General features: G+C 34.9%; 3 protein-coding genes across 3 annotated transcripts; all 3 read left to right on the plus strand.

Moving 5' to 3' along the window:
* Window positions 1-3,573: 3,573 nt before the first annotated feature.
* LOC107788218 (bidirectional sugar transporter SWEET12-like) lies at window positions 3,574-5,454 on the plus strand. Its single transcript, XM_016609892.2, has 6 exons — window positions 3,574-3,728; window positions 3,864-3,900; window positions 4,001-4,211; window positions 4,325-4,486; window positions 4,611-4,730; window positions 4,967-5,454. Exons 1-6 carry the CDS (start codon window positions 3,683-3,685, stop codon window positions 5,279-5,281), a joined length of 891 nt encoding a protein of 296 aa, XP_016465378.1. The 5' UTR covers window positions 3,574-3,682; the 3' UTR covers window positions 5,282-5,454.
* A 5,998-nt stretch (window positions 5,455-11,452) lies between these two features.
* LOC107788214 (uncharacterized) lies at window positions 11,453-12,924 on the plus strand. The gene is made up of 2 exons (XM_075250815.1): window positions 11,453-11,896; window positions 12,439-12,924. Exons 1-2 carry the CDS (start codon window positions 11,453-11,455, stop codon window positions 12,922-12,924), a joined length of 930 nt encoding a protein of 309 aa, XP_075106916.1.
* A 10,154-nt stretch (window positions 12,925-23,078) lies between these two features.
* Window positions 23,079-24,938, plus strand: LOC107788217 (bidirectional sugar transporter SWEET12-like). The gene is made up of 6 exons (XM_075251861.1): window positions 23,079-23,232; window positions 23,371-23,407; window positions 23,507-23,717; window positions 23,833-23,994; window positions 24,117-24,236; window positions 24,442-24,938. The coding sequence occupies exons 1-6, from the start codon at window positions 23,187-23,189 to the stop codon at window positions 24,754-24,756; spliced, it is 891 nt and encodes a 296-aa protein (XP_075107962.1). The 5' UTR covers window positions 23,079-23,186; the 3' UTR covers window positions 24,757-24,938.
* Window positions 24,939-27,213: the final 2,275 nt, after the last annotated feature.

The raw sequence follows: 27,213 nt of genomic DNA on the forward strand, positions 1-27,213 counted from the left end.
TTGGTAGCCATCTCACAAAAAATCCGTAATAATATGACAATTACACTCCTGACAAAAGATATAAAACGATCTCATCCTCTCCTCTCAGCAACTTTATAAAAAAATCAGAAACTTGTTCAGATTTATTTTCAGAATCACACTTGCATGAAGTTGTTTCCCCTTGAAGCTAAAACTTCATGCTAATGCAGCATGAAGTTGTTTCATGTTGAAGCTAAAACTTCATGCTAATGCATGCTGAAGTTATTTGTCATGCAGTCTACAGTTTTATCATGAATTTTATCTGAAACTTCTGTCTAAACATGCTGAAGTTATTTAGTTCATTTGCTAAAACTTCAAACTAAACATGCTGAAGTTATTTAGTTCATTTGCAAAAACTTCAGACTAAACATGCTGAAGTTATTTAGTTCATTTGCTAAAATTTCAGACAAAACATGCTGAAGTTATTTAGTTTATTTGCTAAAACTTCAGACTAAACATGCTTAAGTTATTTAGTTCATTTGCTAAAACTTCAGACTAAACATGCTTAAGTTTTTTAGTTCATTTGCTAAAACTTCAGACTAAACATGCTGAACTTTTTTAGTTCATTTGCTAAACTTCAGACTAAACATGCTTAAGTTTTTGTCTTGCAATATGTAATTTTCTAAAGAGTTTTTGCTAACGCATGTTGAAGTTATTTAGTTCATTTGCTAAACTTCATACCAAAACATGCTGAAGTTTTGTAACGCACTCTATAGTTTTGTCCTGAGTTTTATCCGAAACTTCAGTATAAATGCTTAAATTTTTGTCCTGCAGTTTGTCAATAGTCTTTTATTAAAGAAGGGCAAAATCATCTTTTTAAAACGTTTTTAACAAAAAATGGGTACGGATGCAAACGAAAAAATAAAACGGGTATAAGTTAAAAAGGAGCGACCAAATAGGGTGCCCTTTGCAATTTTTACGTGGGGAGGACTAGTCTTAATATAAGTAGAGAAATTAGAGTCTTCCTTTAGGGTTAATTTCACTGAATGTCATCCAACTTATCATTTATTTCACAAAAGTCACTTATCTATTTTTCATCACTTAAAAGTCCCTCAACTTTAACTTTGTAACTTAAAAGTCATTCTATTTCAAAACCTATAAAATATCCAATAAAAAATATGACATGGCATTATATTTAATTAAAAAATCTAACAATAATGCTACATAAGCTTAAATAAACCATATCTAAGTTAGACCCATTTCTTACTCAGCCCGATTTCGGTCGATTTTTTGAATATTAGTTTTAATTTATTTTATATGAAAAACCGACTGATTTCGGTCGGTTTCTTAAAAAATAAATTTTGCGGGATTCTAAAATAGTTTTCCTCATTTTTGCGCTAAAAAAACAGACCAAAGTCGGTCGGTTTCGTAAAAAAAAATTAAAAAAAAATATTTGAGAAAATCGACCGACTTCGATAGATTTTTCGGTCGGTGTTTTGACCGACCGAAGTCGGTCGGTTGGCCGCAGTCTATTTTGGCCGAATTTTTAGTAGTGAACTTCTACTATGCAATTATTGTGGGTGTTTCTTACTAATATTTTGACTTTAATGGAATAGTAATTTGTGAGAATAAGTTCTTATTAGCTTGTTGTTCTTGAGATTGAAGTCGGTCGGTTTTCCAAAATATTTTATTTTTTAATTTTCTTTTACCAAACCGACCGACTTTGGTCGGTTTTTTTTGGCGCAAACTGCGGGAAACTATTTTAGAATCCCGCAAAATTTATTTTTTAAGAAATCGACCGAAATCGGTCGGTTTTTCATATAAATAAATTAAAACTAATATTCAAAAAACCGACCGAAATCGAGCTGAGGAAGAAATGGGTCTAACTTAGATATGGTCTATTTAAGCTTATGTGGCATTATTGTTAGATTTTTTAATTAAATATACTGTCATGTTATATATTTTATTGGATATTTTATAAGTTTTGAACTAGAATGACTTTTAAGTTACAAAGGTAAAGTTGAGTGACTTTTAAGTGATGAAAAATAAATAAATGACTTTTGTGAAATAAATGATAAGTTGGATGATCATGGTGAAATTAACCCCACTCCATTTAGAAGAAATGAGATGCACCTTTGGCTCTCCATCTTTCAATTGTTTAATCTTACTTTATAAAACTAACGTCTTTTTCATTTTTATCATGAAACCAATATGAGGCAAGCGGATGTGTGCACATATATTATTAAACGACTAAGATTAAAGCAAGAACGTTCAAAGTGGTACCAATGTCCTTTGTAAAAGAAGTGTTCTAATTCCCCTGAGAGTGATTTTGCGCTCATTCAACACATCCAAGAAAAGAAGTAACTTTATATTATAATATGATTATAAAATAAGAGAAGAAGGATGGTATGAAACATCTGACGTTCAATCATTGAAACAGTGCCAATGAGTATATGTTATATTAATAACTTTTGTATAACAGCATAAAGTACCTACCAACAAAGTTATCGAGCGTAACAAAATTAATAGACTCTATTTTCGTATTCTGTCAACTTGAACCATTCCTTTTGCTTTTCTTTTTTGGTTCAACAATTTGACCCTTTCCATGCATAGAAAAACCCAATGTATATTATGTATCCGTGTCAAATTTGGCTCGTGCTTAATCCGTCCAGACTTGGACAAGTTGGCTAGGCATATGTTTATTGACGAATGATTTTGGGCATAGTTCAATTCAGCTGATCTAAAGCTTGGGCCAATTTGAGTTGCATATGTAACTCAAATTGAACCACAAGAAAACTTATCAAAAAACAGAGAAAATAATTATTTGAGCTTGATTTGCTTGAAATAATCACAATAAATAAAGAAAAGATTATTACTTCATTAGTTTGATTTGATAACTAAACAAAGGTTAAAAGAACAAACAAATAAAAAAACTTTTGAATTGGACAGATTAAATTATGACCCGTCGCTTAGTCCAAATTCACATGTCCATTGTGTCCCAAGCAAAACATTCGGCGGATTATAGCCCTATTCATTTATTGACTCAATTTATTTTGACCCGCTCAAAGATTTAAGAAAAAGAAGTTAAATGCATTTATTTCTTTATAACTATAGAGAATTAGAGATTGATAAATTAATGACAACCCACTAGTAAAAGATAAACCTACTAAAGCAAAGCAAAGGGAAGTATATCCTGAATTTCTTCGGTCATTGTAGCAAATTGATCTCCTCTATAGACAATAGCAGTACCCAAAAGCCAGAACTGGATAGCCCCTACATTATTGAGGCCGAATGGCAAGCCATAATTGGTCCTTCCATCATTTCTGAATTGTTTTTTAGCTGATTAGGAGTTCATTTTGTATATAAAATCATTAAAATCAAACCCCTCCAAAAAAAAAAGCATGAGTTGTAAGCCGTAGTGCCCCTAAGGATTGGTGGATGACATAATAAAAGAGCATCCTGGGATATTGCTATTGCACCTTCCTTATTCAGAGTGCTCTTTTGCATTTTAGAATAGAAAATTTGTTCAAATAAAATATACCTTATTGTAGTACAAAAGTTCTTCCTCTGTTGCACCCACTTTCCACCCCCTGACTATATAAATATGTCGGCCAAGCTCTCCTTATTTCAGTGTCAAGTAGTACTTGTGCAACTCTAGCATTGTGGGTGAGAGACAGAGTACTAGAAATTTGCAATTCTTTGGCTAGAAACATACAAAAAAGAGATGGCGGGTATTTCTGGTCACTGGGCTTTTGCTTTTGGTGTCCTTGGTAAATACAAACCTGTTTTTCTAAAGTAACATAACATTTATTAAATCATTAGCATGCACCACCCTTTGTTATTTACTTTCTAGAGTAAATAACTCTTCATCTTTTCTTTCTTTTTTTCCTTTTGGCAATTTGCAGGCAACATCGTCTCATTCATTGTGTTCCTTTCTCCGCTGTGAGTCTCTATTTGCTTATACTTTTTAAGTATGTTATTATTTTTTTTCCCTTATTCGCTTAATTATAATCTAACACTATATATAACTTCACACTTGCAGGCCTACGTTTTATAAAATTTACAAGAAGAAATCAACTGAAGGCTATCAATCAATTCCATATGTGGTTGCTCTCTTTAGTTCCATGCTTTGGATTTATTATGCATTTCTCAAGACAAACACGACCCTTATCATCACTATAAACTCCTTTGGTTGTTTCATTGAAACTATCTACGTCAGTTTCTATCTTTTCTACGCACCAAAGAAAGCCAGGGTATGCTTTTACAAGAAATCGATCATTTTTTTTCTACAGAAGATTTATATTTTATTCGTTTTCTTTCCTATAGCAAGAATGTAACTTTGATCTTCAAAATTTAATTAATGCAGGTTCAAACTGTGAAGATGCTCGTATTATCAGTAGTGGGTGGCTTTGGTGCTATTGTTCTTGTTACCCAATTTCTATTCAAAGGTGCCGCTCGGGGCCAAGCGGTTGGATGGATTTGCCTTGTGTTTTCCTTGTGTGTGTTTGTAGCACCCTTAGGCATTGTGGTGAGCTTTTAATTACGTGCAAAAAATTCAAATTTTGAGAATTTAGTCATCTTCATTTATTTCCCCTGTTTTCCCATGCATGAAGATGAAGATAATGCTTAACTATTTTTCTCATCTTATGCAGAGACAAGTTATAAAAACAAAGAGTGTGGAATACATGCCACTTCTCCTATCAGTTTTTCTCACCTTAAGTGCTGTAATGTGGTTCTTCTATGGCCTTCTCGTAAAAGACATTAACATAGCTGTAAGTTCTATATATTTTCAGTATATATACTTAATTTCTATTGCAGTTTTTTCCTTAATTTCTATATATACTTCATACTTGCATGTGTTTATGTTACCTTAATATATATGTATCTTGAATCTTATCGTGTATTTACTTCCACCTTTGTCATTGCAGATTCCAAACGTATTGGGATACCTTAATATATATGTATCTTGAATCTTATCGTGTATTTACTTCCACCTTTGTCATTGCAGATTCCAAACGTATTGGGATTCATCCTAGGAATTCTCCAAATAGTGCTCTACGTAATATACAACAAAAAGGAGAAGGCCATTTTAAAGGAGCAGAAACTACCGGCGAAGATACAAAACCATGTCATTATCGTAGATGAGAACAATAATCAGAAGCTTCCAGAACTCACAGAGGAACAGATTATTGACATTGTAAAGCTTGGTTCCCTAATTTCCTCAGGAAAAATTCACGTGGCTTCGTGTTTGCATAATTCTACATGTGGAGTTGAAGCAGCTAAAGTTGAGAATATGCCCAAACTGCAAACTGCCGAAGCCTAGGAATTCATTACTTTGATTCTCTTTCCTAACTCCTTATGTGTTTGTACACATTAATTCTTAGCTCATATTTTCCTGTTATAGTTATTAGCTTTCTAGCTAGAAAATTGTCGTCTTAATCAGAAAACAGCTGTCCGTCATTGATTGTGGTAGCAATAAAATAAATTTTTGTTCAAGTTCATTTGCGTTAAAATTGATTTCTATGGTTTTTATGCACTATCAGCATTCAGCAGTAAAAAGTAGTCCTTTTTTTTAATTAGACGTACTATTTCATCACGTTTTACATGATCGATAATGTTGTTACATCAAATTTGGGCGCGCGCGTATGCATGCAGTTATTTTCATCTATTACAATTTGACGGTGCACAGAAATAGCCACTTCTCGTTTATGGCTTTAATGCAAGCACGTAACGCGCATGTGAAGGAAAATAGTTTTATTATAAATCTCCACATTTATTTACACTTAAAATGAGCTAGTAATACCCATATTTACAGTAGTACGAAATCTATTTTAACTAGAAACATTAAAACATATTCTTATAATTATGACTACAAATCCTAACTAGACATTAATTAAATAACTTGTAAATATCAAATCCAAAATAATTTTAATTTCCTACTATAACTTTGAATTAGTTTCCAACGGCATAGAATTCATTTCAACTAAGTAGTACTACTATATTCGGTAGCATTAGCACTATCTGCTAATTGATGTTTACATGTCAGGTTAAGTTCACTTACCACGAATTATAGGAATATCATTATGACAAGTCTGATAAAATAATTTTGTGCATTTCTATAATATAATATATAAAAAAAGTGTTGAGCAAATGATGAGCTTAAAATTTGCTGAGTCGCACAAGCTAATAGGTACTTGAGGCTACCAAATTTTTCCTAAATTCACACGTAAAGTAAATAATTCCAGGTATCCGCATTATCGTTCACTTATTTTATTAAAAAGATAGAAATTCCTGTCGGCTTAGCTAGTCTTCCTCGTCCCAGCTTTTCTCTGTTTCTCAATATTTTATCAGTTAGCTTTAAAGTCGTGTAGATTAAGAAAAAGTAGGACTAAAAGATATCTAAAGTGAATCCCAAATTCAATTTGAATATATATGAGTGTCGTTCATGAGCAACAATAATGCGTTCAAAGTCTTATGCGAAGTCTCGTTGTGACGTTAATGGTTGTCCCATTGGCTTTTTTCCCCATGCTTTAAAGCTACCGATAAAGAGAACAATTTTTTTTAATCCTTTTATTGTAAATTCATCTATCTTTGTAAAGAAATAGTTGTCCATGCATTAAAACATTAATATCTACTGATTTTTCATTTTCTTAATGCACATGAGATGTTAAATCTCTTGCTAGAAACGCCACAATTTTGTTAAACGACAATTGAATTATATTGAGTAATTCATGATTTAGAAATTAGTTCAATTGGTGGTGAATTGTACTTGTTAAGTATGTCCTGATGATCCTTGCCAAAATATTTGTAGATCGTGAGTTGTTGAACTCCCGCGAAGTTTGAAAGGATGAATTGAAGCTAAGACTTGAGGTGAGTTGAGGTTTACTTTCCTAGTAGGAAATTCCATTATAACTCTTGTGCTCATATGTTAGATAAAGCTAAGTCATGTCTTCTCGTGATCCAATACTCAGTTCATTTATTCTTATTCAGTACGACATTATATGTGACATGGATACATGCTTATGTGTATTACCAATTATTATGTGCCCTTATTTGTGATATTCACATTCAGTAGGGAGAAATGGCCAACCTCCCCCAGCGTGAGTGCCATGATGCCAAGGTTACCTACCCCACGCTCGAAGGTGCCAAATGTTTGTTGGGGAGATAGGCCGATACTCCCCCGTACATGTTCCCAGATGCTCACGTACGCAGGGCTATTATGCATAACAATTAACTTTGCAAAGTTACGTCTTAAAATATATATAACTCAGTTTCTGTTTTAGATATCAGTTATGGGCTCAATTTCTACGTTACGTTTCAGTTTCAGCTTACAGTTTCAGTTTCTAGCTAATTACTTGGTTGTAAAATTTTATATGATCTATATGATTTTTCGTATATCCCTTTTCTTTCTTATATTTTCCAGAAGGTCTCGCTCCGTCTTTTTAGGAGGTAGCCTATGAGACTTACTGGGTATCCTTTGGTGGTACTTAGCCCGTTTGGGCCAGCTACGTCGTGTGGCAGGTATTGAGGACGCAGGTAACGAGGCATGTGGCTAGAGGAGATATTCTAGATTTAGTTTATAGACTCTGTTGATTCACCACATCGGTAGCGAACCCTTTTCAGACTATTATTTATATCTTTTTTTTTCTTTACGTTTATTTTAGTTCCGGGGATGCCCCCGTAGGCTATGTATTTTAAATTTTGTTTTCAAATTCTAGAGGCTCATGACTTCTTAGTGGGTTAGTATTAAAGTAGTTTGGGATTTATCCTTTATTTATTATTTTTATCAGTTAGCTTAAGAACTGTAACTTGATTAGAATTAATATTTAAGCACATTAGATTCTTTGCTATTGAACTTGAAGTTTGATACAAATAGTACAGGGTTCACTCAACAAGTGGTAAGGGTTGAGCGCCAATCACGTCCAATCCCAATTTGGGGGCGTGACAAGTTGGTATCAGAGCGACCAGGTTTACGGAGTTCTAGGGAGTCATGAGTCGTGTCTAGCAGAGTCTCAAATATGCGTATGTTGTGCACCATACTTATATTTGAGAGGTTGCAGGACATGTTAGGAATTTTGTTTTCTCCTTTGATTCTTATATCGTGCGTTAGAGCTAAATGTTTCAAAATTCTAACACCCATTTATCTCTCGTTTTAGCGCAAACAAGATGGTTAGAAAAAGATCAACGTCATCCTCTGCTGCTAACAATATTAAGATACTAGCTGCTAATCATCAAGAAGCAGCATCAGAGGTGCAAGCCGCACCAATAGCACCATCTGCAGTTAAAGGACGTGGCAGAGGTAGAGGTAGAGGTCAAAATGCTAGGGGTAGAGGTGCAAATGCCAGAGGTAATCATGCTCGTGGTAGGGCCACTATACAGGCACAAACTCCACCTCAGCATGTTGTTAATGATCGGGTACCACCACATCAGCGGGATAATTGAATTGACATAATTTTGTACTTTCTGGAGTCCCTAGCCCCTCCAGGTGGTGGTCGGGCTGCACGTGTTCATGCTCCTCCTCAGGACCCTCATTATTCAGATGAAGAGGTTATATGAGATGATTTTCAAGCTCTAATCGAGGTACCACCACCAGTTGTCCCTTCAAATATTGCCTAGACAGTGCAGTTACCAACATGAAAAATTAATCCACGTGCCTTTCTGAGATTAAACCCTCCTACTTATAATGGTACAGATAAACCAAATGAACCAATGTTATTTTTGGAAGAGATAGAGGAAATATTTGTTTCTTTGGGTTGTCTTGAAACACAAGCCATAGAGTTGATTGGGTTTCGATTGAAGGGTGCAACAGGACAATGGTGGAGAGGTTACAAGAAGGCCATAGATTTTACATTACCTCAACTTACTTGGCCCCAGTTCAAAGAAGCTTTCAGGCCAAGTTTTTGCCTAGTAGTCGGATGGATGAGATCTGACATCAGTTCGAACATACCCTGTCAGTTACTGAATATGAGATGGAATTTACAAAATTGACAGAGTATGCACCTAATTTGATACTGACAGAGAGAGAAAAAGTGAGAAGGTTCATTGAAGGCTTGAATCCTTATATGATAAAAGATATGACTTCACATCAGGATGACAAGACTTATCTTCAGGTTGTCAATATCGCTACGCGTAAGGAGGCTTTTGATAAAATCGCCAGGGAAGCTAGAGATAATAGCAAGAAGGCTAGAACAACGGGTATTTATAGTGGATTTTCAGTTGGGGGTAAGAACATGAATCATTCAGTTCGCATTCAATTAATGGCTCACTCGTCTCCTTATCCATCGCCACTCAGACATGGCCAGCAGAGTAAGGCTCAGGCCCCTCATGGGCAAAGTTCAACTAGTCAAGGCCAACCTCGGTTCTCCTATCCTATATGTCCTTTGTGCAGCAAAAGACATACATGAAAATGCCTTTTGGGTCAGAAAGATTGTTTCCAATGCCATGATCTGGGTCATATTAAGAGAGACTGTCCACTGCTTGGACAAGCTCTGGGGAAAACTCCAACTAGACATGCAACATCCATGGGTAATTCTATAGTTGCACCTCCTCCGGTTCAAGCATCTAATACTCAGACTGGTCGTGGTACCAATAGAGGTGGAGCTCAGGGAGGAGACGGACCGGCCAGATTCTATGCAGTTCTAGACAAGCAGAATGCTGAGGCGTCTAACAGAGTTATTACATGTATTCTCTCGGTTTGTTGTCGCCTTGCTTATGTATTAGTTGATCCTAGTTCAACTTTCTCCTATGTGTCTCCTTATTTTTGTGTCGAGTTTGGAAAAGCACCAAAAAAAATTAGGGGTTCCGTTTGAGGTTTCCACACCTATAGGAGAATCTGTTAAAGTTGAGTATATATTCAGAAACTACATCATCACAATTCAGGGCCGAGAAACATTAGCCGATTTGAACTTGCTAGATATGATAGACTTTGACATCATAGCTGCCATGAACTGGTTATCTTCTTATCATGCTACAGTTGATTGCCATGCGAAGACGGTTAAATTCTCATTTATTGGGGAAAATTCAATTATAATTAGAGGTGAAGTGGGTACGTTTGTGAGTAAGTTTATTTCTTACCTTAAGGCTAGAAAACTAGTGATCAGTGGGTGTTTGGCGTATCTAGCACATGTGAGGGATATGAAAGTTGGCTCCCCAGTGCTTGAATCAGTATCGATTGTGAAAGAGTTTTCAGATGTGTTCCCGGATGATCTCCTAGGGATACCCCCAGATAGGGAGATTGAGTTTGGCATAGACACATTGCTAGGAACTCAACCAATCTCGATTCCTCCTTATAGAATGGCTCAATCTGAGCTAAATGAACTCAAGAAGCAGTTATAAGGGTTTTATTTGACCTAGTGTTTTACCTTGGGGTGCTCCAGTATTGTTCATGAAGAAAAAAGATGGTTCCTTACAGATGTGTATAGATTACCGCCAGCTGAATAAGGTTACTATCAAAAATAAATATCCACTTGCCAGGATAGATGACTTATTTGATCAGTTGTTGGGTGCCATGTATGTCTCAAAAATAGATTTGAGATCGGGATACCATCAGTTAAAAATCAAAGAAGAAGACATCCCTAAAATAGCTTTCAGGACTCGATACGGTCACTATGAATTTTTAGTGATATCCTTTGGGTTGACCAATCCACTAGCATCTTTTATGGACTAAATGAATAGAGTTTTCAAGCCTTTCTTAGATACCTTTGTCATAGTATTTATCGATGACATTTTGGTATATTCCCGTAGCTAGAAAGAGCATGAGAATCATTTGAGAACAGTTCTTCAAATACTCAAGGACCGTCAGCTTTATGCCAAATTTTTCAAATGTGAATTTTGGCTCGATACAGTTACATTTTTGGGACACGTGGTCTCGAAAGAAGGCATTAGAGCAGACCCACAGAAAATAGAAGAAGTTAAGAGTTGGCCTAGGCCGACGACCCCTACAGAGATTCACAGTTTTCTAGGGTTGGCAGATTACTTCTGCCATTTTGTAGAAGGGTTCTCTTCAGTAGCTTCCCCGTTGACAAAGTTAACTCAGAAAAATGTGAAGTTTCAATGGTTTGAAGCTTGTGAGAAAAGTTTTCAAGAACTCAAGAACAGGTTGACTACAGCCCCAATCCTGACTCTACCTACCCCTACAGGTAAGTTTGTGATCTATTGTGATGCTTCAAGAGTAGGATTAGGATGTGTTCTTATGCAGAATGACAAGGTAATTTCTTATGCTTCTAAACAGTTAAAGAATTATGAGAGAAATTACCCTACCCACGATCTTGAGCTAGCAGCAATTATTTTTGGTCTAAAAATATGGCGTCACTACCTTTATGGAGAGCAATGTGACATATATACAGATCACAAAAGTTTGCAGTATATATTTAAGTAGAAAGAGTTGAATCCGAGACAACGCAGGTGGTTAGAGTTGCTTAAAGATTATGATTGTAATATCTTTTACCATCCCGGCAAAGCGAATGTAGTTGCTGATGCTCTGAGCAGAAGATCCATGGGGAGTTTGACCAGGTTGTGTGTGGTCGAACCTCCAATAGTTAAGGAATCCCAGCAAATAGTTAGCCAAGGGGTTCGTCTCGATGAGAAGTGTGATGGAGGGTTGATAGCAAGTATGGGTGCTAAGTCTACTTTAGTAGAGCGAGTTAAAGCCAAACTATTTGATGACCCTAGCTTGCTTAAGCTCAAGGGAGGTGTCCTCAGTGGCAAGATTAAGAATTTTGCACTTGATGAGCATGGTGTGATAAGACTTGATGGCTGCTTATGCGTGCCAAATGTAGAAGATCTTCGAAGGGCAATTATGGTAGAAGCTCATAGCTCCAGCTATTCAATATATCCAGGTTTTACTAAAATGTATCCTGATTTGAGGGATATTTATTGGTGGAATAATATGAAGCGAGATATTACAGATTATGTATCATGGTGCCTTATCTATCAGCAAGTAAAAGCTGAACACTAGAGGTCAGGTGACTTAGCTCAAGTCATTGAAATACCAGAATGGAAATGGGAGAGAATAAGTATGGAAATTGTGGTGGGCTTGCCGCGAACTTTTAAGAAACATGACTCAATTTGGGTCATAGTGGACCGATTCACTAAGTCAGCTCACTTTTTGCCAATCAAAACAACCTACACAACACCTCAGTATGCAACATTATACATAAAGGAGATTGTTCGGTTGCGTGGTACTCCCATGTCTGTTATTTCTGACAGGGGTGCACAGTTTATTGCCCAGTTCTGATAGAGTTTTCAGGAAGGTCTCAGTACCCGAGTTAATCTAAGTACAACTCTTCACCCTCAAATGGACGGGCAGGTCGAGAGGACAATTCGAACCTTAGAAGATATGTTACGAGCATGTATTCTTGATTCGAGGCCCTATATGAGAGGTGATGTCCTTCGCTTGTAGGGTGGTTTGAGTTAGGTGAAACAAAGCTTATTGGTCCAAACATAGTACATGATGCCTTGAAAAAGGTGAAACTTATTCAGGAACGACTTAAAACAGCTCAAAGCCGACAAAAGTCATACTCAGATATAAGACGTCGCGATCTTGAGTTCAAAGAGGGTGACTATGTATTTTTAAAGGTGTCTCCAATGAAGGGTATCATGAGGTTTGGTAAAAAAGGGAAGCTTAGCCCAAGATATATAGGGCCTTATCCAATTCTTAAAAGGATTGGGCTTGTGGCGTATCGACTAGCTTTACCTCCAGAGTTATCTTCTGTGCATCCTGTTTTTCATGTGTCCATGCTGAAACAGTACTTTCACGACCCGAGTAATGTACTTGATAGACATGATATAGAGATTTATGATACTCTAACATATGAGGAGGTCCCTGTAGCTATAATTGACAGGCAGGTTTGTAGACTTCGAACCAAAAACGTTGCTTCGGTGAAAGTAATATGGGGAAACCACTTAGCTGAGGAAGCTACGTGGGAGCCCGAGGAAGCCATGAAGAAAATATCCTTATTTGTTTGAGATTTCAAGTACATAATTCATTTTAAGCTTTAAAATATTTAGATTGACAAGTTATGTGATATTTGTGCTTATAATGATGTAAAATGGCTTTGGCGGGGATATGTATATGCCTTGATGTTGTATATTATTGGATTCAGTGGCTACAGGTGCAAAGTGTTATTGTTATTGGGTTGTTGGACAGGTTGAAAATTTATAGTTAGCTCCAGTTACAATGGAGACTCTACCGAAATTTTTAGAAATTTGGAAAGTTAATGAAAAATTCGAGTCCCTAAGGTTCTAAGAATGCAAGATGCCAAAGAAAATATTTCAATCCGTAGGAATAACTACGGTTCCACGTTTGAGGACGAACGATATTTAAAGGGGGGGAGAATATAATACCCGTCATTGTTTTTGGACTAATTTATCCTTAAATATGGAAATAGATCTTATGGATAGAATAAATAAACTTTTTCAAAAAAACAAAACGTGGCTCATAGTATAGTATATGAGGCCATCAATAGCCTTGTAAATACCATTTACTTGATTAAGAATTTATATGGGGCCACACTTTAGATAAAGGAGAAAATAAGTGGACCAACCCCACTTTTTAATATTTTCCTACTTTGCAGAACCTTAGGATGGCTTAAGGGAAAGCTGTTTTAAAACCTCATTAGCTCTGGAATCAAATTGAGAAAAAAAAAGTTGCAGAAGACTTACTTGTGCCTGACGACCGCGTTAAGGATTAACAAAGAAGAACAATTGTTTGATCTGTTGCTTGGACTATTATTATTTGAGGAGTTTGATGATACATAATTAGTGTGAGCAGGGAACTAGAAAGCTTGAAAATTTTCTTGTGTAATTCAACCAACAATCAGGTATGTAGATATATAATCTTATCCCTGTAGTATGCCTTGAATTTTATTAGGATTGACGTGGATATCAAATTCTTTAGAATGATGACAAGAAGTAAATTAAAAGCAATTTGATAAATTCTAAACCCATTTGAGTTGCTGCCAAGTATTTTTTGAGATTGGGATCATGATTTGAAATATTAAAATAATGGAGAGATTATTTTCATCTATTAATGAACAAAGCCTTAAGGGTAAAGTGAGGATCAGATTTGAATGTTGCTAGAGTAATTGGATTATTATTAGGGTCATAGGTTTTGGATGGTGTTATTTAAGTATGGACATGTAATATTTTTGATACTACAATATGTTTCTTCCTTTCCATATACCAAGTGGTTAAGGATATTGTAGCAGTAAGTTTGACAGACAAATATATTTTTTTCACATTAAGTGTCGATTATATTGAGTAATTCATGATTTAGAAATTAGTTCAATTGGTGGTGAATTGAACTTGTTAAGTATATTCTGATGATCCTAGCCAAAATATTTGTAGATCGTGAGTTGTTGAACTCCCGCGAAGTTTGAAAGGACGAATTGGAGCTAAGACTTGAGGTGAGTTGAGGTTTACTTTCCTAGTAGGAAATTCCATTATAACTCTTGTGCTCCATATGTTAGATAAAGCTAAGTCATTTCTTCTCATGATCCAATACTCAGTTCACGTATTCTTATTCAGTACGATATTATATGTGACATGAATACATGCTTATGTGAATTACCAATTGTTATGTGCCTTTATTAGTGATATTCACATTTAGTAGGGAGAAGTGGCCAACCTCCCCCCAGCGTGAGTGCCATGATGTCAGGGTTACCTACCCCACGCTCGCAGGTGCCAACTGTTTGTTAGGGAGATAGGCCGACACTCCCCCGTACGTGTTCCCAGATGCTCACCTACGCAGGGCCATTATGCGTGACAATTAACTTTGAAAAGTTACATCTTAAAATATATATAACTCAATTTCTATTTCAGATGCCAGTTATGGGCTCAATTTCTACGTTAAGTTTCAGTTTCAGCTTACACTTTAGCTTACAGTTTCAGTTTCTAGCTTATTACTTGGTTGTAAAATTTTATATGATTTATATGATTTTCCTTATATCTCTTTTCTTTCTTATATTTTCCAGAAGGTCTCACTCCGCCTTTTTAGGAGGTAGCCAATGAGACTTACTGGGTATCCTTTGGTGGTACTTAGCCCGTTTGGGCCTGCTACTTCGTGTGGAAGATATTGAGGATGCAGGTAATGAGGCACGTTGCTAGAGGAGATATTCTAGATTCAGTTTATAGACTCTGTTGATTCACCCCAGTGGTAGCGAACCCTTTTCAGACTAATATTTATATCTTTTTTTTCTTTACGTTTATTTTATTTTCGGGGATGCCCCTGTAGGCTGTGTATTTTAAATTTTATTTTTCAAATTCTAGAGGTTCATGACTTGTTAGTGGGTCAGTATTGAAATAGTTTGGGATTTATCCTTTATTTATTATTTTTATCAGTCAGCTTAAGAACTACAACTTGATTAGAATTAATATTTAAGCACATTAGATTCTTTGCTATTGAACTTGAAGTTTGATACAAATAGTACATGGTTCACTCAACGAGTGGTAAGGGTTGAGTGCCAATCACGTCCCATCCCAGTTTGGGGGCGCGACAATTGGTAAGTAAAGATGAAAGATTTCTGACATCGGATCGCTCCTCAAAATTTCATTTTACATTTTGAAAGGTTTTTACAAAATTTCTCATTTTCTTCCATTCAATTCACTAATTTAATGATATAAATAAGTATGAAATCATGAAATGTAACCAGATCTCCCAGAGCTCACATCAATATCAACCGTACAGACAACTCACGTGTTGCACGGATAACTCATGTGCTATAGTACCAATATCTGGATCCGCACGGACAACTCACGTGCTTCACGGATAACTCACGTGCTATAGTATCAATATCTGGATCCGCACGGACAACTCACGTGTTGCACGGACAATTCACGTGCTATAATATCAATATCTGGATCAGCACGGACAACTCACGTGCTATATTATCAATATATGGATCCGCACGGGCAAATCACGTGCTGTACGGACAACTCACATGCTATAGTATCAATGTCTGGATCCGTACGGACAACTCACGTGCTATAGTATTAATCTGCCTGACGTGGTCAAAGGCACACGAGTCCAAATCATATCGTAGCGAAGCAAGTGTACAAGAACACATGTATATGATGGATAAAATATCAGATTTTATGCTCATGGACTGGTATAATTACATGCTAAAGTGTAGGCATGTGCAATGTGTGTTATCGTAGCTAAAATCGATAAATTATCACAGAATGAGCAATTACCAAGTTTTATTCAGGAAATTAGCCTCTTCGTCACCTCAAACATGGCTCAAATAGTTTACAACAATGATACAAATATGAAAATCGTTATAGGTTAAAGCATAACAGTCAACTCTAGGCATATCATAGCCTAAGCACTACCCCGAGCATGGATAAATACCCTGGTACTCGCACATGGGCTCAAACCCCTCACATATGCGCACCCATAGCACGTGGCTATCACAAATAATTCAGGCAACTAGTATCTCAACCAAGTTTAGATAGAGTTCTTACCTCAAACAAGCCGAATTCAATACCGAGCAAGCCAACCAATACTCTAAAATTCTATTCCGTGCACATCAACCTACGAACGGCTCAAAACTAGCCAAAAGTAACTCAAATACATCAAATAGTGCCTAAGAAAATAATTCCAAATGATAAAGGTTGAATCTTTAATCAAAATCCTGAAGTCAACCAAAACGTCAAACCTGGGCCCGTACCTCAGAACCCGATGAAACTCACAAAATCCGACAATCCATTAATTACGAGTCCAACCATACTAGTTTCACTCAAATCTGACTCCGAATCGATGTTCAAAACTCAAAATTTCACTCTATGAAGCTTTAGACAAAAACTCCCAATTTCTCTTTTGAATTAATCCACCAAATGCCAAAAACGAGAAGATATTCATGAAATATAATCAAAACTGAGCTAATAATGCTTACCCTAATTCGTGTGGTGAAAATCGTCTCCAAAATCGCCCAAATCCGAGCTCCCCAACTCAAAATATGACCAAATGAACAAACTCTCGATATTATATGTTTCTGCCAGCTATTCTGCCTCATTTCTCGGGACAAACGATCCCGAAACTCATTTTTGATACCTCCAATGGATTCTTTATGACATTTTAGTCAAGTTAGGCTTTTGAATCACTCAATTTGACCTTATAATGAAGGAGATATGTTTGTTTTAATTTTTGGACATAGTGCATATTTTTTAGTACGAATTCAGTGGCAAATTCGTAATTAATATGAAAAAAAATCTGGTAACCCAATTCTTAGTAAAATGACCATAAATTCCTCATACAATGACGAAACTTGATGATTCCAGTTGCTATGGTTTCAAAATTATAATAAGGATCTAATGCTTCAATCAAAACAGAAATTGGAGCTCATTTGCTTAATGTGGTACCACTTATGCTTGAAGAAACGACGTCGAAATATAAAAAAACGAGCGCAACACAACCCAAACCTATCCGAAACTCACCTGAGCTCCTCGGGACCCTGTTCGAACATGACAACAAGTCCCATAACATAACTTGAACTTATTCGAGGCCTCAAATCACGCATAACAATATCAAAATAAGGAATCACACCTCAAATCGAACTTAATGAACTTTGAATCTTTCAACTCTCAAAACTCGAGCCGAACCTTATCAAATCAACTCGGAATAAACTCAAATTTTGCACTCAAGTACCAAATGATATAAAGAAGCTATTCCAATTTCTGAAATCACAATTCAAACCCGATATCATCAAAGTCAACTCCCGGTCAAACTTATAAATATTCCCAAACTTTAAATTTCCAACTTTCGCCAAATAGTGTCGAAACCTTCTAGAAATATCCAAATGCAAATTCAGACATACGCTCAAGTCTAAAATCATCATCCGGATCTAACCGAATCATCAAAACTCCGATCCAAGGTCAAGTACTAAAAAGTCCAACTTGGTCAACTCTTCCAACTTAAAGCTTCCTAGTTGAGAATCATTCTTCCAAATCAATTTCGAATAATCTGAAAACCAAAACCGACGATTCACACAAGTCATAATATATCATATGAAGCTACTCAAGAATTCAAACGGCTGAACGGAATGCAAATGCTCAAAACGACTTGTCAGGTCCTTATAGTTTATCTCCCTCATGAACCGCATGACTTCGGTTTTAAAGGGATCATTCTCGTTGTTATTACCAGATCCGCCATTGTTCCCCTGGCCCCGTCGAAGCCGACTTCACCCCTTAGGGTGTTGTTATCAACCTTCTGCATTGTTCGATTCGCGAGAGCACTAGGAGGAACTGCACCTTGTCCGTTCGCGTTGTTGGAAGCACCCGACAGCGCCTGATTTAATTCCATCATGACCTGATCCTGCCATGAGAGGTGGCCTATAATGGTGGCCTCTTGTTGCTCCTTCAAGATCCTTACTGTTTCGACGCCATGCTCGTCTTCAACATCATCAGGAGTTGCCTCTCGAACATTTCGTAGATATTACCCGCCGTGAACTGGCGTGGCCTCGTCCCTCGTTGCAGGTATCACTGATGGAATCTTCATGCTAAGGCTGATTTCCTTAGGCCTCAACGTTGTGTGTGTTGTTGACACTATTATCTGCCATTTTTAATAATTTTTGCTAAGAACAAAGAATCAAACAAGTTAGTAATAGATGCCGGGATCAATTCAATTACACGACTGTCTATGCCCCACGGTGGACGCCAAACTGTTTACCCATAAAATGGTACAGTTGAATTTATACGTGGTTTATAGACAAGTGAATCGATTTGATCCAAAGTAATAGATGAATTACACAAAAATGTAAGACTTAGCCTTGAAATTGAAATAAACGACAGAGATCTTAGTCCCGGGCGCAGAGCTACCGGAGGCAGTAAGACAGTATAAATAAGCAAGAAAGTAAAATATTATTTGAGCTTTTGATAGAATATAGTGTATGCTTGTTAGAAAATTTGTCCCCTTATAATGATGATATAGTTCACTATTTATATTCGCACCTTGGAAACAAGATCCTAGGATCAAACCCTCTTTAATGACAATTATTAGGGCCATTGAAGAATGTGTAACAGTGGGCAGTGAATGCCATATTCTTTGTAACAGATCATGCACTTAATGCTATAGAATATTCTTCATTGAATGCTACCGGATGACATGCATTTATTTTGTCTTTATGAATATCACTCTCTCCGATGACAAGCGAGATCATTGCCTTCGGGTTCAACTGTCTTCTGTTTTCGGCTCCACGTGTCGCTTTCTCATGTGATCATTAAATATGAACATATTTTACCCCATACAATATACTTTTAAGACTTTATATAGAATTTTCTTTAAAAATTGTCTAGAAATATTTAGGATTCTCTTATGGGATGTAATATTTAATAGAATATGAAGTGCTCCTTTTTTTATTAAATTTAAATAATGTGTTGTATGATCACTTTCCTATCAATTGTTATTGAAATGCGACAATCTCTTTGTTCTTCCTTATTCATATGTCAAGATCTATTATATTTTTATATCTTTTTCGAATTTGAAGTGATATTTCGATAATTAAAAATTAAATAGAGCATATAATTATTTAGGTATCATATTGATTTTTGTATTTAATTATTAAATTCGGTTAACCTTGAAAGTGTACATCAACGAAAAATTATTGTTAGATAACTAAAAAAAATATCTATTATGTATTACTAAAACAAATTCTCCCATAAGAATATTTTAATAGATCATATGTTTGTGAATTTTTTAATTTTTATTAAACATATATTTACTTATAAAGAAATTAATAAAGTAAGATTGACATAGTATTTATGTAACAAAAAATCCGAAAAATCTGACAAAATCGAACCAATCCAAACTGATATAATTAATTTGATTTGGCTTTAATAAAAATCCAACACCCCACCATCGAATTATAGTGGTTGAATTTTTACCTTTTCGGTCAAAATCAACCGTTAGAAAATTTTGGCAACCCAACGTTCCGTAGGAATAGTTCTTTATATAATTACGAAATCTCTTGTCGTTAAATAGTCAAAAATCGAATATTCCAGTCAAAACAAAAGGATACTTGACAGTGGATCTCTATAAACTAATAAAAGCCGTCAAAACTATAGGTCATAAATAGAAAGTCCCTGACCAGTTGAGATTTAGCTTTTTCTACAATAAAAAATTGAGCTCTAAATTATCTTTTCAATACATAAGGGAAACCGTCAAAAAATTTATTGCAAGTTTTACTATAGGTCATACATAAAAAGCCTCTTGACCAGTTAAAGATTCAGCCATTTCTATAATAAAAAAATTGAACCCTCAATTATCTTTTGAAGACATAAGGGAAGCCGTCAAATTTTTTATTGCAACTTTTTCCTTTGAGTTGATTAGTCTCATATGCTAGAAAGCCTCCAAGAAAGGGCTGGTTCTAAGTGAATTTCTCTTTCTTCTTTTCACTCTGGTACTAGTTACTTGTATGCCATGTTTAACCGTGTGTGTATATATATATATATGACAATAAAAGCATGTCATTGAGATTATAATTAAAAGTTCACGTTAAATGATTTTTAAATTAAATTTAAATTTTTTTTAATGCACTAAAAAGCAAATAATACTTCTTTCTGGAACAAATGTAACATTAGACTAAAATTAAGTAACAATTCTTTTATAACAAATTAATTTCTTAAGTTGTGACTCACATTAAGTTAGGCGTAAGATGCTAATTAATATGTTTAACCAATTTCTTTCGTCTTGTTTAACACTTGATGCCCACCCTATTTACTTCATGTTGGCTAGGCAACGTAGATTCTTGATACCTTTTACTAATGCTCTTAAGCGTGCAAATTAAAGAGGGTTTTATTTCGAAACACATAGAGTGATCCAAATTTTGCGGCTATATACTTGTTCCTTAGATTGAAGTATTAATTAAGGTGGTCGGTCTCAACTCTCATGTAAATGGACTAAAACATATTATTCCAAACTTACATGTTAAATCATGACGTTTTAGCCAGTATAATATCTGTAATTCGTCATAAGAGGAACGGGAAACACGGTGGTTATCACTAAATTATTTAGGTCTATTAACCAAATAAATTTTTTAACCGTGTTAGGCTCATTCACTTTTAATTTCAATTACTCGGCAACGCCGACGACATACATCCAATGAGAGAGCTAGATGTTGGTCACGATTTTAAAATGACATATAACTTTCTGTTAAAAGTTAAATAAGCTTTAAGTAAAAAAAAGATACATTACGTGCATCCTTAATGTGTAGTGGGGAGGACCATTCTTAATATAAGTAGCGAAACTAGAATCTTCCACTCAATTTAGAAGAAATGAGAGCACCTATGGTTCACCATCTCTCAATTGTTTAATCTTACTTTATAAAACTAATGTCTTTTTCATTTTTATCATGAAACCAATATCAGGCAAGCGATGTATGCACATAATATTATTAAACGACTAAGATTAAAGCCAGAACGTTCAAAGTGGTACCAATGTCCTTAGTGGGAAGATCGTAAAAGAAGTGTTCTAATATTCCCCTGAGAGTGATTTTGCACGCATTCGACACAAGAAAAGTAGTAACTTTATATTATAAAGTAAGAGAAGTGGAATGGTATGAAACATCTGGCGTTCAATCATTGAAACAGTATCAATGAGCATAAGTTATACTCTATTATAATAACTTTTGTATAACAGCATAAAGTACCTACTAACAAAAGTTATCGAGCGTAACAAAATAAATAAACTCTATTTCTGTATTTCTGTCAATTTGAACCATTCCTTTTGCTTTTCTTTTTTGGTTCAACAATTTGACCCTTTCCATGCATAGAAAAACATAGTAATGTATATGTACCCGTGTCAAATATTGCTCGTGAAATTATAACCAGCCTAATAAGCGGCGAAGACAAGTTTTTTAACTTTATGAATTTTAAATTTTCGAACAATGATTCCAAGTGCTAAAGACTGAGTATTAAATTTGATATTTATACATATTTACAGTGGCGGAGCCATTTTATAGGAAGGGGTTCACGGAAAAAATACACTATGTAGCTAGGTAAAAAAATAAATTATATGTATATATATTATGTATTGACTTCCCTTAATTTTCTGATATATTTACTTTTATATATTTTGACACTCTTTAACGAAAATTCTAGCTCCGCCACTGTATATTTATTGAAAATCTTAAAATAAATATATTATTTGAACAAAACTATTGAATTCGACCGAACTCACTGTTCACCTTCTGACGCCGCCCCTGCCTAATCCGTCCGGACTTGGACAAGTTGGCTAAGCATATGATTGGCGAATCATTTTGGGCATAGTTCACTTCAGCTCATTTAAAGCTTGGGCCAATTCAGTTGCATATGTAGCCTAAATTGATCCATAAGAAAACTTATCAAAACATAGAAAATAATTGTGTTGGAGCTTGATTTGCTTGAAATAATCATAATAAATAAAGAAAAGATTATTACTCCATTATTTTATTTGATAATTAAACAAAGTTTAAAAGAACAAACAAATGAAAAAAGCTTTTGAATTGGACGGGTTAAATTTTGATGCATTGCTTAGTCCAAATTGACATGTCCAGACCATTGTGACCCAAGCAAAACATTCAAAAAATATAGCCCTATCTATTTATTGGCTCAACTTATTTTGGTTCGACCAAATATATAAGAAACAAAATAATTGAATGCATTTATTTCTTTGTAACTATAGAGATCGAGAAATAAATGACAACACACTAGGAAAAGATAAACCTACTAAAGCAAAGGGAAGCATAACCTGAATTTCTTCGGTCATTGTAGCAAATTGATCTCCTCTATAGACAATAGCAGTACCTTTTGCTATTGAGGCCAAATGGCAGGCAATAATTGGTCCTTCCATCATTTCTGAATTGTTTTTTAGCTGAATACGAGTTCATTTTGTATATAATTTCATTAAAATCAAACCCCTCCAAAAACAAAGCATGTGTTGTAAACCGTAGTGCCCCTAAGGATTGGTGGATGACATAATAAAAGAGCATCCTGGGATATTGCTATTGCACCTTCCTTCTTCAGAGTGCTCCTTTGCATTTTAGAATTGAATATTTGTCCAAATAAAATATACTTTATTGCAGTACAAAAGTTCTTCCTCTGTTGCACCAACTTTCCCACCCCCTGCCTATATAAATATGTCGACCAAGCTCTCCTTATTTCAGTGTCAAGTAATACTTGTGCAACTCTAGCATTGTGGGTGAGAGACGAGTGCTAGAGATTTGCAATTCTTTGGCTACAAACATACAAAAAAAGAGATGGCTGCTATTTCTGGTCACTGGGCTTTTGCTTTTGGTGTTCTTGGTAAATAAAGTCTATTTTTCCTCCATAATTAACATAACATTTATTAAATCATTTGCATGCACCACTCTTTGTTATTTACTTTCTAGCGTAAATAACTCTTCGTCTTTACTTTCTTTGTTTTCTTTTGGCAATTTGCAGGTAACATTGTCTCATTCATTGTGTTCCTTTCTCCACTGTGAGTCTCCATTTGCTTATACTTTTTAAGTATGTTATAATTTGTTTTCCTTATCGGCTTAATTATAATCTAACACTATATATAACTTCACACTTGCAGGCCTACGTTTTATAAAATTTACAAGAAGAAATCAACTGAAGGCTATCAATCAATTCCATATGTGGTTGCTCTCTTTAGTTCCATGGTTTGGATTTATTATGCATTTCTCAAGACAAACACGACCCTTATCATCACTATAAACTCCTTTGGTTGTTTCATTGAAACTATCTACGTCGGTTTCTATCTTTTCTACGCACCAAAGAAAGCCAGGGTACGCTTTCACAAGAAATCTTTTTTTTTTTTGGTACAAAAGATTTATATTTTATTCGTTTTTCTTTCCTAAAGGAAGTAAATTTACTTTGGTCTTCACAATTTAATTAATGCAGGTCCAAACTGTGAAGATGCTCTTATTATCAGTAGTGGGTGGCTTTGGCGTTATTGTCCTTGTTACCCAATTTCTATTCAAAGGTGCCGCTCGTGGTCAAGCGGTTGGATGGATTTGCCTTGTATTTTCCTTATGTGTATTTGTAGCTCCGTTGGGCATTGTGGTGAGTTTTTACGTACAAATATTTCACCTATTTCAAAACTTATATAGTCTTCTTAATTCATTTATTTCCCCTGTTTTTCCATGCATGAAAATAATGCTTATTTGTTTTCTAATTTTATGTAGAGACTAGTAATCAAAACAAAGAGTGTGGAATACATGCCACTCCTCCTATCCGTTTTCCTCACATTAAGTGCTGTCATGTGGTTCTTCTATGGTCTTCTCGTAAAAGACATTAACATAGCTGTAAGTTCTATATATATATATATATATATATATATATATATATATATATATATATATATATATATATATATATATATATATATATATATATATATATATATATATATTTTCAGGTATCTAATCCTCTCCTAATTATCTATATCTATGTTCAGTAAATATATCGTGAATCTATTCAGTGTATTTACTTCCATCTTTATCTTTGTAGATTCCAAACGTATTGGGATTCATCCTAGGAATTTTCCAAATGGTGCTCTATATAATATACAACAAAAAAGAGAAGGCCAATTTAAAGGAGCAGAAACTTCCGGAGAAGATACAAAACCACGTTATTATCGTTGATGAGAACAATAGTCAGAAGCTTCCAGAACTCACAGAGGAACAGATTATTGACATTGTAAAGCTTGGTTCCCTAATTTCCTCAGGAAAAATTCACGTGGCTTCGTGTTTGCATAATTCTACATGTGGAGTTGAAGCAGCTAAAGTTGAGAATATGCCCAAACTGCAAACTGCCGAAGCCTAGGAATTCATTACTTTGATTTACTCTTTCCTAACTCCTTATATATGTGTTTGTACACATTTATTCGTAGCTCATATTTTCCTGTTATAGTAATTAGCTTTCTAGCTAGAAAATTGTCGTCTTAATGCAGAAAACATAGCTGTCCGTCATTGATTGTGGTAGCAATAAAATAAATTTTTATTCAAGTTCTTTTGCGTTAAAATTGATTTCTATCGTTTTTATGCACTATCAGCAGTAAAAAGTAGTCTTTTTTTTTAATTATACGTACTATTTCATCACGTTTTACATGATCGATAATGTTGTTACATCAAATTTGGGCACGCGCGTATGCATGCAGTTATTTTCAGATGCGCCTTGTGCCACAAACACACAATATTTGCATCTATTACAATTTGACAGTGCACAGAAATAGACATTTCTCGTTTATGGCTTTAATGCAAGCACGTAACGCGCATGTGAAGGAAAATAGTTTTATTATAAATCATTAAAGCTCTAGGCAGTTCTCCTCAAATTTTCACACTTCTTTACACTTAAAACGAGCAAGTAATACTCCTATTTATAATAGTACAAAATTTATCTTAACTAGAAACATGAAATCTATTCCTATATAATTATGACTACAAATAATTCTAACTAGACATGAATTAATTTTCTACTACAACTTTGAATTAATTTTTCAATAACATTAAATCAAATTACAACTAAGCAGTACTACTATATTTGGTCGCATTAGCACTATCTGCGAATTGATTTTTAAATCATCAGGTTAAGACCGTTAAGTTCACTTAACATGATAGGAAAATCATTACGACAAGCCTGATAAAATAATTTTGTGCATTTCTATAATATAAATGTTGAGCAAATGATGAGCTTAAAATTTGCTGAGTCGCACAATTGCTAATAGGTACTTAAGGCTACAAAAAATTTCATAAATTCACACGTAAAGTAAATAATTCGTGGTATCCGCATTATCGTTCACTTATTTTATTAAAAAAAATAGAAATTCCTGTCGGCTTAGCCCAAGGGTGTTTGGATTGGCTTATTTTAAGTGTTTTTTGACTTTTAAATATTTTTTTAGTTTGTGTGGTGTTTGACAATGATAAAGAGTGTTTAAAAGTACTTTTAGGCATAAAAAGTAGAAAAATAAGCCAAAAGTCAAAAATTGGGTATTACCAACTGACTTTTGACTTTTGGCTTAACAGCTAGTTTTTATAAGCGAATCCAAATACCCTATTAGTCTTCCTCGTCCCAGCTTTTCTCTGTTTCTCAATATTTTATCAGTTAGCTTTAAAGTCGTGTAGATTAAGAAAAAGTAGGACTAAAAGATATCTAAAGTGAATCCCAAATTCAATTTGAATATATATGAGTGTCGTTCATGAGCAACTATAATGCGTTCAAAGTCTTATGCGAAGTCTCTTTGTGACGTTAATGGTTGTCCCATTGCCTTTTTTCCCCATGCTTTAAAGCTACCGATAAAGAGCACAATTTTTTTAATCCTCTTATTGTAAATTCATCTATCTTTGTAAAGAAATAGTTGTTCATGCATTAAAACATTAATATCTACTGATATTTCATTTTCTTAATGCACATGAGATGTTAAATCCCTCGTTAGAAATGCCACAATTTTGTTAAACGGCAATTGAATTATCTTCCAAAAGAATTTGTTCGAGAGGGATGGGCATGTAAATAGATATCAGGAAAGAGAAGTAATAAAAAGAGAATCGTTTGTGAGATTTATTAAATGGTGTAAAACGAAATTACAACAATTAGAATATAATTTGTCATTAAATTACTTTTCGATTGACATAATCGCCATGAAATATAACTTGATATATTGTTTATTATCTCACCGAAACTATCGCAGTGTCTTCAAATAAGGACGAACTATCTTTTGCGACGCGAATTGACAAAGCTGTTGTTTATTTAAAAGAATCAAAGATAAAATTTCTTTTCCCCCACCTTATCGTGGACAAATTCCTGAATAAATATATTTTTGTCTCAGATCATGACATCATGACCAAGCCTACCTGCCATGGTTTATAATTTTTAGGTGAGAAGTGGAAAAAAGGCATGACATGTGGACTATCATCAAGGTGGCGAGGCATGGTACGTGGACCATCAATATAGCGACAAGCGGCATTCTTAATTAGACGAGTTAAAGAATACAAGAAGGCATGGGAAGAACACCCTCGGGGTTACACTGAGAAAAGAACCGGACCTGATAGCTGTAAAAGGAGAAACAAGAGCGGAATGGATAAAGACCATTAAGAAGGGAAGATGCACGAACTTGTCATAAATAAGGAAGAAAAATCGATATATAATTATGGTTACGGGAAATCCTCAGTCATAAATACTTCCGTTACAATTATATATGGTAACGGGTAATCAAAGCAATTAATGCCATTAACGAGCGCGAATTAAGTAAGGAAGCCGTTATAATTGTGTACTCCTATATAAGAA

This window comes from Nicotiana tabacum, chromosome 4, assembly GCF_000715075.1.
Source record: "Nicotiana tabacum cultivar K326 chromosome 4, ASM71507v2, whole genome shotgun sequence".
NCBI classification, from domain to species: domain Eukaryota; kingdom Viridiplantae; phylum Streptophyta; class Magnoliopsida; order Solanales; family Solanaceae; genus Nicotiana; species Nicotiana tabacum.

Bases quoted from the DNA above. Each gene is read 5' to 3' on its own strand.
- LOC107788217 (XM_075251861.1), top strand. From the start codon at position 23,187: ATGGCTGCTATTTCTGGTCACTGGGCTTTTGCTTTTGGTGTTCTTG. The intron at 23,408-23,506 runs GTGAGTCTCCAT...TCACACTTGCAG, and splicing joins ATTGTGTTCCTTTCTCCACT to GCCTACGTTTTATAAAATTT. The intron at 24,237-24,441 runs GTAAGTTCTATA...TTATCTTTGTAG, and splicing joins TAAAAGACATTAACATAGCT to ATTCCAAACGTATTGGGATT.
- LOC107788214 (XM_075250815.1), top strand. From the start codon at position 11,453: ATGGGGAGTTTGACCAGGTTGTGTGTGGTCGAACCTCCAATAGTTAAG. The intron at 11,897-12,438 runs GTAAAAGCTGAA...AAACTTATTCAG, and splicing joins GGTGCCTTATCTATCAGCAA to GAACGACTTAAAACAGCTCA.
- LOC107788218 (XM_016609892.2), top strand. From the start codon at position 3,683: ATGGCGGGTATTTCTGGTCACTGGGCTTTTGCTTTTGGTGTCCTTG. The intron at 4,212-4,324 runs GTATGCTTTTAC...TAATTAATGCAG, and splicing joins ACGCACCAAAGAAAGCCAGG to GTTCAAACTGTGAAGATGCT. The intron at 4,487-4,610 runs GTGAGCTTTTAA...CATCTTATGCAG, and splicing joins TAGCACCCTTAGGCATTGTG to AGACAAGTTATAAAAACAAA.